The 10,901-nt window shown below is 45.1% G+C and overlaps 1 protein-coding gene across 1 annotated transcript in view; it reads left to right on the forward strand.

Annotated features, from left to right (window-relative positions):
* The window catches only part of LOC108505412 (serine/Arginine-related protein 53-like), a 68,744-nt gene extending 59,235 nt beyond the window's left edge, over positions 1-9,509 (forward strand). The window contains exons 7-9 of the mRNA XM_017831365.1: positions 6,201-6,307; positions 7,144-7,290; positions 8,104-9,509. Coding sequence (XP_017686854.1) covers positions 6,201-6,307; positions 7,144-7,290; positions 8,104-8,196 — 347 coding nt within the window. The 3' untranslated portion in view covers positions 8,197-9,509. The remainder of the gene's footprint in view (positions 1-6,200; positions 6,308-7,143; positions 7,291-8,103) is intronic.
* The last annotated feature ends 1,392 nt before the right edge of the window (positions 9,510-10,901 follow it).

The following is a 10,901-nucleotide window of genomic DNA, read 5'->3' on the forward strand; positions in this document are numbered from 1 at the left end:
CCAAGGCCGGGTTGGAGCAACCTGGGCTGGTGGAAGGTGTCCCTGCCCATGGCAGGGGCTGGGACTGGATGGACTTTAAGGTCCTTCCAACCCAAACCATTCCATGAATCTTTGATAAATACAAAAATATTATTTTCAGCTGGCATTTGAGTAATTTTATTTTAGGAATTACAACAGGTCTAATCAAAGGTTTGCTATTCTACAAGTGAAACAGATAAATTTATGGACTCTCCAACAAGAAAATTTATGATTTTTTTTTTTTAACAAATTAAAAGTCTTGAATTTGTCTTCAACATTTCAGACAGATGAGGAACAGAGATGGGTTCTGTACTTCATTAGTGTTGTGTGTTTTACTGTCGTCTCGTGGCATTTATTTGTGCTAAAGGATAGGTCAGGTAATGGGATTGTGAAGCCATCAGGTAATTAGTTATCTGACTGCAATCATTTTAAACAACAATTTATAGCTACTTATTGAAAAGCTGTTTCTAAAGGGAAAATAACCAGGGATTTATGGAATGGGCAGTGAAAGGATGGGAGTCACCTCTTGGAAAGTAAAAAAAAAAATCTGATTTTCAGTTGTCTCTTAAAAAGCAGCAAAGGTGCAGCAGGAGGAGTTGGGCAGAGATTTAGGAAATATTGGTTGTGGACAACAGCTGAGGGGGCTGGGTTGGATTTATCCAAAGGAAATGGAAGGGGAGAGAAGTTTTCCAGTTTGGTTGTAAAGGAGAAAAAAAATTATCATAGAATCCCAGACTGGTTTGGGTTGGAAGAGACCTCAAAGCCCATCCAGTGCCACCCCTGCCATGGGCAGGGACACCTCCCACTAGCCCAGGTTACTCCAAGCCCCTCAGTGTGGAGCCCCATCCGTGATCTCCACAAAAAGGGATGAATTCGGGACCCTGGGAAGTTGGGGGGAAACTGTGCCTTTGGTGGTGTTTGACAGAAATCCAGATCCATTTGCTTAAACTACAATTCCTCATCTGGAGTCTTTTATTTTCTGATAAAAAATGGTTTTCTGTGGCTCTGGGTGGTCGTGCCAACGTCACACAGGGATGGACAGAGGTGTTTCTTCCAAGGGCATGGAGTGAATCTATGGGATGAGAATGAGATTTAACTGGGAATTGCCTTATTTATGCTGGCTGAGGCCTAGATAAATGGGAATTTAAGGATGTATCATGTTTTCTTGGTGCTAGGCAGACATTTACCTGGTGTGAGTGGTGTTATTTCATATCCCAGTAAAGGCCCAGCCCAGGAAAAAAAGCAGGAAAATAATGAAAACCAACCAACATCTTCCTAATCTCCGTTTCATTTTCCCTGGAGCCCCTCAGACAGTGTTTGAGGGCAGCCAGAGGTGGTTGTAGCTGCTGTGCTTTTCCCCTGCTGTGCTCCTGAGGATCAATATATGCACTGGGAATAAAAGCCTGGAAGTTCCCGACCCCGTGTGCCAGTGTGGGATCCCTGGAACGTGGCATCCCCTGGAAGGGCTCCGTGGGTGTCACCACACACTCTAACAGGCAGCAGGGGGAAAAAAAATAAGCACTGGGCACGTGCCAGCAGCACTTTTTGAAGTGTAAACACAACATGATCCATGGAAAAGCTGGAGAGCCTCCAAGTTCCAGCCCTGCTGTCCTGCAGGGCCTCGGTGCAGGGCTCATCCAAGCAGCTGATTCCCGCTGCAATACACCCATTTTTTGCCCCGTGTCCGACGTACAATCCCCATTTTCCCGTTGTTTCTGTGCTGTGGGATCCCTGGATGCAGCGGGGTGTGCCCCAGAATCCCAGGAATCCTTTCCCTGCCCGTGTCAGACAGCTCCGGGTGTGGGTTTCACGGAGACAAATCGTTCCGTGTCGGGTCTGCCCTGGTGAGCTTGTACCTACAACCCAGGGGTTATTTGGGATGGGCAGATGGAAAAGATAGAGGCAGGCAGTAATTGCCTTTAAGATCAGAGCACAAAGCATTACCTTGGATTTTACAAGGCCAGCGAGCAACAAAAGAGCCGTAATTTATGAGCTCAGCGTAAAAGAAGAGCATAATTGCATTAAAAATTAATGCTAATGAACACTAAAATGGGGAAGGTGGTTATGATGAAAGTTTGGATTCATCTTCCCCGGGTTGAATGATGGCTGGGGCCTTGATTAATGGCTTAATTTCTATCAATTAGCGGGGGAAAAATCTCCTACGAGACAAGGGTAAATTGAGCATCGAGTTACAGATCCTGCCTTTGTGTCCCAGAAAAACGTGGAGCCGGGAGCTCCGGGATCGGCCCCGCTGACAAATGTGGGGTGGCCACATCCCAACCCTGCACATCTCCCTGCCTGGGCTGAGGGCTGGGAAATATCCAGGGATTCGGAGCCGTTTCCCACCGCTCCCGTTGGCTGAGTGTGGCTCCTTCCCGGAATGTTTGCAAAAATATCCCGAAAAACCCTCAAAATGTGGATGTGGGAGCAAGCCCGGGTGGGAAAGCACGGTGGGGAAGGTCATGCAAGGCTGCAGCAGAAATTTAATGTTCTGAAATTAAAAGGTCTTCATTAAAATGAAATATAAATTCAGAGCTTAGTTGCTGAACTTTCCCATCCTGTTTTCTGCTGGATTTTATACCCAGTACTTCCATTTTTTCAAGGAAAAACCATTAATGTCCACACTTGTTTTAAAATCTTTGAAAATGAGATTATTTTCACTATAATGTAATAAAAGAGCAAACTTAGAGTATTCTGCTACTCTCTGTAGTACCTCTCTTGTAAGTACTAAGTACTCACAAAATGCAATTTTAATGTATTTTAATGATAATTAAAATTAACAGGATTTAAAAAAAACCAAACAACACTTTGACAGAATTTTAAAACGAGCCTGGGCAAACTTTTCCCTGCTAATATGTATTTTTCCAACTTATCTGTAAATCCTGTAGGGAATGAGTTCTGGAGTCCTCACAACCTGCTCCTCCAATGCCTTGTAATCGTATTTTTAAAGCACTTCCGATGGATTTGGGAGGACACAAACAACAGGCAAAAAGCTCCTTTTGGAGCGTGTTTGTGGTCTCTGTGAGTTTGGCTGGGAAAAGCGATTTCCCTGGAAATCCCAACAGCTGGGAAATAGTGTGGGATCGGGATCGGGAAGCGGGCGGCAGCCCCGAGGCTTTGAGGGAGGGCAGAGGTGGGGTCGGAGCTAATCCCGAATCCGGGATGCACCGGGATGGGGTCCGGGCAGGGATGCTGAGCTTGGAGCATCCTCAGGCTCCTCATCCGCGGATCCAAAGGCTCGGCAGAGGCCCCGTTGAGTGTGGAGGTGCCTCCCTCTAACGGCAGCTGGGAAGCGGGATGGGCTGGGTGAGATCCCGGGAGGCTCCCGGGGGAACACCGGCCTGGAGGGACCTTGGAGGGACAGGAGGAGAAGGGATCTGGGGACACGGGGGAATGTTGTGTTAAAAGCTTGAGGGAGCAGGACATTCCTGGGCTGTTTTGCTCCGGATTTTGTTCCCACTGGTGCTGGAATTGTCACCTCTGGAATGGCCTCTGAGGCTCCAGTCGGGAAAGGGGACTCCCAAATTCCTGTGGCTCTGGATCAGGAAAATGCCCGTGAGCCAGCACTGGTTGTCTGCTGCTCAGAGAAAAGATTGGAGGGAGAAAAAAATCCCTAAAAGCCATCACTCCAAGTTTGATAAAGTCCAGGGATGACACAACCACAGGGAATCCCACCATCCTGCGGGATTTTCCCTCCTCCCCCCGGTGCTTCCCTTGTGTTTAATCCAAATATCCCAGCGCAGTGCCTGCAGAATCCAACACCTCCCACAGCCAGGGAGTCATTTTTTCAGGGAGATTCCTGATGGGTTTGCCTTTTCTACTGCAAATTGTCCAGGGAAAACTCCAGTTTTCCTTTGGATGTGTCAGTTTGTGCAGCTTCAGTAAAACTGGGATCAATTAAAAATCAGGGGGGGTGTGGGAACAGTTCTGTTGGCAAACAGACAGTTCTGTAAGGCAGTCGTATAAAAATACACTTCCAATAATCCCAAATAAAATGGGATCAAAGGGAAAATATTTTCTTCTTCAGTTGTTTGTTTAGTCTGGGATCTGTTGGTGTTTCCTTCAAGCTCATAAACAGAAGAGCAGGAAAAAAAAGCAGCAATTTTTTTTTTCTGTCTTTCAAAGCGTTTTACCCAGAATGGGTTATATTTTAATTTGCTCAGTTAAATTAACCCCTTAAATCTAATTAGTGAAATAGGAAGAAACAGATTCTGAGGGATATTTGAGGTTTATTATGTTGTTGCTTTGATTCTGGAGTTAAACCTGCTTGAAAGAAAACTCTTTATGTTGTTCATGTTCATGGTCAGGATTTGGGGTGAGCAGTGAATCCATAATAATTTACACCTAAAGACTTCCCCAAGAAATATTTAAAGAATATTTTTATTTAATGGATAATTCACAAGATGTTATTGGTCATTTAATGCTTTTAAAACTCTTAGTGGGCTAAATTTTGTCTTTAAAAATTAGGAAAAAACGGGAATATTTTAGGCAGAGCTTGCAGGGAAGTTACTTTTTCTTTTGTGTGATTTATAGAATCATAGAATTCTCTGATTCTTTTTCTTTTATCTGATTCTCTGCTGTCTTTAATTATTGTGTGTGTGATGTTTTTGGGTGGCAGCTGAAGAATTCGTACACATTTCTTGTTTTAAAGTGGCATTTCATGTTCTTGCTAATACAGGCTAATTCAATACGAAATTAGCAGCTAGAAAAGATGGGTTTATTTATATATATGGGAAGATACAAATAGATATAAATATAGAAGCATAAAATACTGAATTATCCCTGAAGGACGAAGTTCCCAGTTAAACCTGTGACTGGGAGAACTGGGAAAGGTCCCCTCAGCCACGGAGCTCTGGGAAGGAGCTGGTGACAGGGATGGAAATTGTCCCCCTTTTGATAAAAAATAGCCCCAACAAGCCCTAATCCAAGATTTAATTCCTCTTTTTTCCCCTCTAACAGGGTGAAAAGACTCCGTGCAGTGAGTTAGTATTGATTTTTTTTTGTCTGAGGCCTCTTAGCTTTCTGACTCCATTATTTTTGATTTTCCTATGAAATACATCTCCTTCCTACTGACATCTGACAAACAACATCTGGAAGTCGTTTTATCTCCCCATAATGTGTTTGTCAAACAAGTCCTGCACTAATGGGCTCTGCTTCCTCACTCCATTTACCCCCTTAATGTCCCTGATGTCATTGGGAGCATTCAGGGATTTTTGCCCCCTAATTTGTCATTCCCATCAGTTTGTGTAGGATCCATGTGAGATCCTGGAACCGGCTGGGATTTTGGGAAATCAGAGCTGAGCAGCTGATTTTAAATCTCCTTTCCCTGCCTTTCTGATCCATGGCTTTAATCAGGGTCCCTTTATTTCCCCTCAGGCCAGGTGGGCCCAAAAACTCCGTGGATTATGATTCCCTCTCCCCAGCAGGGCACTGGTATATTTGGTTTATGCCAAAAAATCCCTAGGAATGTGTTTTAAAGGAGAAGAACTTCAGCAGCCAGGCAACTTTTAAACACAAGCTTAATTCCTTCTAAATTAAAAATAAAACAGGATTAAACTGTACTTCTGGGCTTTGCTGCAGTGCAGCTCTTGGCATCTTGGAATCATGGAATGGTTTGGGTTGGAAAGGACCTTAAAGCCCATCCAGTGCCTCCCCTGCCATGGGCAGGGACACCTTCCACTGTCCCAGGTTGCTCCAACCTGGCCTTGGACACTTCCAGGGATCCAGGGGCAGCCACAACTTCTCTGGGCAACCTGTGCCAGGGCCTCCCCACCCTCCCAGCCAGGAATTCCTTCCCAATATCCCATGTAAACCTCCTCTCTGGCAGTGGGAAGCCATTCCCTCTGTCCCGTCCCTCCATCCCTTGCCCCAAGTCCCTCTCCAGCTCTCCTGGAGCCCAGGGCCCTCAGGTCTCCCTGGAGCCTTCTCTTCTCCAGTTATCCCACAAGGACTTCTCTGGTAAATTCCTGTCAGCACCTGGAATGCTGTCCCAGGTTGAGCAGTAATGGCCAACACCGTCCCCTGCTGTTATCTTCACCCAGGGAGGTTTTTAGGGTATTTTAGGCTGCATCACACATTAGGATTTTCCTGGTACTTTCTGAACTATACTCAGGGAACCTCTTGGCTAGGGTTTGATGCCAGGATTGCACTAAAGCCCCCTGATGTCCCCCCTGCCCTTGCAGACCAGGCCACCCTCGTGGACCAAGTGAAGCGACTGAAGGAAATCGAAGCGATCGAGAGCGACGCCTTCGTCCCCCAGACCTTCCGGTCGAGCAAGGAAGTCAAAAAGGTACCTTTCCAATATTCCCACGTTCCTTTCCTGCTGCACAACCCTCTGAGAGCCAGCAGGAAGCTGTGCCATGAAGGCAGTTCCCATTGGTGAAAGGGCATCGATGGTGACAACCTTAAACCCCCGCGGCCCCTCTCCGGTGTCGCGGGTGGGTTCAGAGAACACACTTAAATGTGGAAGAATTCTGTGAAGCAGAAGGGGTTGAAGACTTGTTTGAGGTAAAGCAGAAGAATTAAAATTGTAAAGTAATCAGGCATTTACACTGTAATTAAAGGGAGAAATATCTTTGATTCTGCTTAACTGGAGCCAGACTTTAAGACCACATTTACTCCCTGAAAAGAACCAGCTTGGTTTTCAGCTTTCCCAGATTTGACAATTTTACCAGGATTTTGACCCCCCAATCTTCTAGAGAACTCGGATGCTGTTGTCTTTGGAAGTGTGCAAGGCAAGGCTTTGTTCAGTTTTCCCACCTGGCAGGGAGGTGTTTGGAGTTACCACTGTTGGTTTCCCCAGGAACGTTCATTTTCTTGCCATTCCAGAAACCTCCAAGAAGTTGATGCAGCTTCTTCAGAAAGTGACCCAAGAAACCATCATTCCTGTTCTTCAGGCTCTCTCCTTGCCTTGGGCAATACCTTTTTTGGCACTCCATGTGCTTATCCTGCTTATCCATGTGCTTTGTCCATGGCCAGTGTGTTCCACCAAGCACACGGAGAAGTGAGGATCCTTTTGTGGGCACATGTACAAAGGGAAGACAACTGAATGCTCAGTTCAGATCCTGCCACGTTTGGGAATTTGAGGATAAAATACTTTAATTTTATATATTTGTTTCTTTTTAGGTGACAGAACCTCCTGAGCTCCAACATGAACCTGTGACTGTCGGAGCGGGCGCCGCTGAGGCTGCAGCTCCTGAGAAAGAGCCTCCCCCTGCCAGCATTCCCACTGCCATCAAATACCAGGATGACAATTCCTTAGCACATCCAAATGTAAGTGTGCTCATATTTATCCCAAATTTCTCTGTAGCTGAAGGAGAGCAGGGTCACACGACCCAACAGCCATTGGGTAATCCGTGCTCCGAAGACACTGGGACAAAGAGGATCCCACTCCTTCCATCAGCCAGCAGAGTCATTCCAAAATAAGTTCACCAGTGATGTAGCTGTAGACTTACAAATGAACTTTATAACAAAATGTACCTCATGTAACACAGAGGAATTCAAGATCCTGTTCAATAAGAATTCAGGGCATATTGTTGGTGGAAGACTGAGAACTCGCCCAGTTTGTCAACTTGTAAAGCTTTAAATGCAGTGCAGACTTCAGGTAATTTTAAATCATGTGGCTGAACTTAAGCAAGTTCCTTTTGAGCACTTTAACAGGAAATAAAAGGATTTGCATTGAGGTTTTTTAAGAGTTAGCAAGTTAAAAATGACTAAATGAATGTGAGTGTTGTATAATGAACCCAGTGAACAGGGAGCAGGACACGAGCAGTGATGAACTTGCTGGTTCAGGAGACTGAAACTTTGCTTTCCAATTATGATGATCTTTAATGTCCCTTCTGAAATTGGAAATTGGAGCCTTTGCTTTCCAATTAGTGTGGTCTTTAATGTCTCTTCCAAGCCAGCCCATCCTGTGATTCCATGAAAAGTCTCTCCGTCCGTTTGATCTCCCCTTTGTGTTTCACCCCCGTGCTCAGCTGAGCTTTTCCCTTGGGCACTGAAATAGTCCCCAGATATTCCAACAGGTCCTGACAAACAGAGAGTTCCTGAGTTGTGCCAACTTTCCCTCCTCTCCCCTGTCCCCAGCTGTTCATTGAGAAGGCAGAAGCTGAGGAGAAGTGGTTCCAGAGGCTGGTGGCCCTGCGGCAGGAACGGCTCATGGGCAGCCCCGTGGCCTGAGCAGCTCCCGGGAACATCAGGAGCCAGTTCTCCACCAATGCCAAGAAACCCCAGCATTCAGTTGTTCTGTTCTCCTCTCCTGAGGGATTTTCACACTCAGGCTGAGCTGTGCAGGCAGTAAGTGTTTCCTCTGAGCAAACAGGGCTGTTCTGTCCGGGCTCTCTCCTGAACTCCTCGGGGGTGTTGCTGTGGGGGGTGTGACAGCACAGCAGGGCCATTCCCTGTTTTATATGGAATTCCTCAACGGTGCAAAACAACTGACAGCCCCAGGAGATGGAATTTTATACCTCCCAGGCAAACAATTCTATCTAACCAGGGAGCAGTGGGGAGATAAATGACAAGATGGGACTGAGGGCTCAGATTTCCCGGGACATCGGAGGCCAAGCGGAGCCATCCCAGACCAATCCATCTCCTGCAGCTGGAGGAGGAGCCAGGGCAGGACGGAGGATCCAGGCAGGAGGATCCAGGACAGGTGGGGGTCATTGTTATCCCTTCTTCCTTCCTCCTCTTGGATCCTGGATCAGGCTCCTGGCTGAGGGAATCTTCTCCATGGATGTTCATCCCCCTGCTCGTGGTTCCTCACTCTGGGTGGGAAGGAACATCCCACATTTCCTTGACCATCTGCTGTAACTCTAAATGGGAGATGACACAAATGTCATAATTTAGACAGTGACCAGTTTCTATCAGTCTCAAACACACCTGTTTCTGTACAGAGTGACTGGTCCCAGGCCAGGAACTTTCCTTTGTCCAGGTGGGACTTTCAAATAATGAAAGATCTGAATTTAACCTGAATAAACTTCCAAAAAATCTGCCCATCGTCCAGCTAAAAACAGGACATCAACCAAATCAAATAAAAATGGGGAAGTATTTCTTCAATCAAAGCTGTGAGAGAACTGTCCCATCAGGAGGAGTAAACTGAGGTGTGTGTCCCCCAGTGATGGACCTCAGCATTCCCGTGGGAGTGAGGCTCTTTTTTGGGATTATTTTTCCTGATTCTCAGCCCTGTGGTGATGAAAAATGGAGGATGGTTCTGGAAATGTACTTTGGTTGTCTTGGTTTTTGTTTTAGATTCCTGATGTAAAAGGAAAATGTGTTAAATTTGCATTCTAACACAGTTTTACTTTCTTTTTGAAGTGTTGGATTTACTTTATCCTGCATTAAAATGTTCCAAGACATTTGCAGGAAAATCTGGGAGGAAAATTGTTCCCTTGTTTCATTTCAGCATTTTCAAATGGTAAATATTTGTCTTGTTCTGTTTCCTAATCACCTTTTATGTCTCTTTCTTAGTAAATAAAAACTGTTTGATCTCCATGGAAGGTACAGCTGTGAATTCCTGGTTTTCACACATTATGTTGGATAATTTTGGTGGTTTTACTGGATGCAAAATGATTCCTTTTACTTGCAGCCCTGTGGAATATTAGAAAATACTACAAACCAGTCAGTAAATAAGACTTTAATTGTACTAATATTTTATATATTTCCTATAATATTTTATATATTTTATTTGATATTTTTATATATTTATATAAAATATATATTTTATGTTATGTTTTTTATATTAATTTAATAGTAGTAAATACTATTTATTGCTTATCAATCAACATCTAAATCTGCCCAGCAAGTCCATGCTGGAGGAGAACTGGGAGCAAGAGCTAGAAAGAAAATGGGAATAGCATTTAAATAATCCCAACTGAATAGAAACAGGTACTTGTCTTAATCTACTAAATCTTATTCTTGGACAATAATCCTACTTTTTAGTTTCTATGCTTTTAATTTCTTCTGCTCTTCTCATGTGTAGGGCTCTTCCCTACAGAAAGTTTATTTTTTTTGGTTGTGTTTCCCACTTTGCTCCATGCTCCTGGTGAAAGGGAATAGATTCCTGATTGGAAAAGGGAATGAAACAGCTGTTCATTAGTTTTCCAAGGGAAACAGAGGATCTGAGCTGTGTTTTGCAGCCTGCAGGGAGCAGTGACATGGTCTTGTCATTGGGGGCTGTGGTGTCCCTGATACACAAAATTCCTGCTGATGCCAAACTACCTTAACTGGGGCTCAGGAACGGAGTGCAGGGATGGAAGATAATGCTGTAACTGGAGCCCTGACTCCTGGCAGTCAGCAAAGAGCTCTCCCCTCAGGAATTCCATCAGGAAACTCATTTCCCTGGGCCTGGGAGCAGCCACCTGGGATTAACATCACTCTGGGCTGGGGTTGGGAACACTCAGGGAAAATGGGCACGGGCCCTTCCTGGTTCCTTGACTCATCCAGCACCTCCACAGCTATTTGTTAGTGGGATAATTGCTTGCAAAGGAGCTGTGCTTAGTTTTAAAATTATTATTATTGTTATTATTATTGTTGGTGCAGCAGCTCAGATAATGGTATCTAAGGAAACACTCCCAGCCAGGAGATCAAGTGTTGCTCCTTCTGCTTCAGTCACTCCAGTGGGAGCAGGACTGGATGATCCCAGAATCCACCAGTAACCCAAAACCAGCCCTCTCATGGTTACACTTTTGTCAGCTGACAAGAAGGGAGTTATTTTTAGGGGAGATCCTTGAACTCCAGAGACCTGTCTGAGGAGAGATGGGCTTGAACCTGTGACTTCACCCACGCCTGACCCGGGGCTGCGGCGACTCTTCAGCTCGAAACAGTGATAAAAAATGCTAAAAGTACTGTTAACCTGGGTTTAAAATGGTCCCCATTTGGAATTTGGA

Source organism: Lepidothrix coronata, unplaced genomic scaffold (assembly GCF_001604755.1).
Source record: "Lepidothrix coronata isolate B3197 unplaced genomic scaffold, Lepidothrix_coronata-1.0 Scaffold190, whole genome shotgun sequence".
NCBI classification, from domain to species: Eukaryota; Metazoa; Chordata; class Aves; order Passeriformes; family Pipridae; genus Lepidothrix; species Lepidothrix coronata.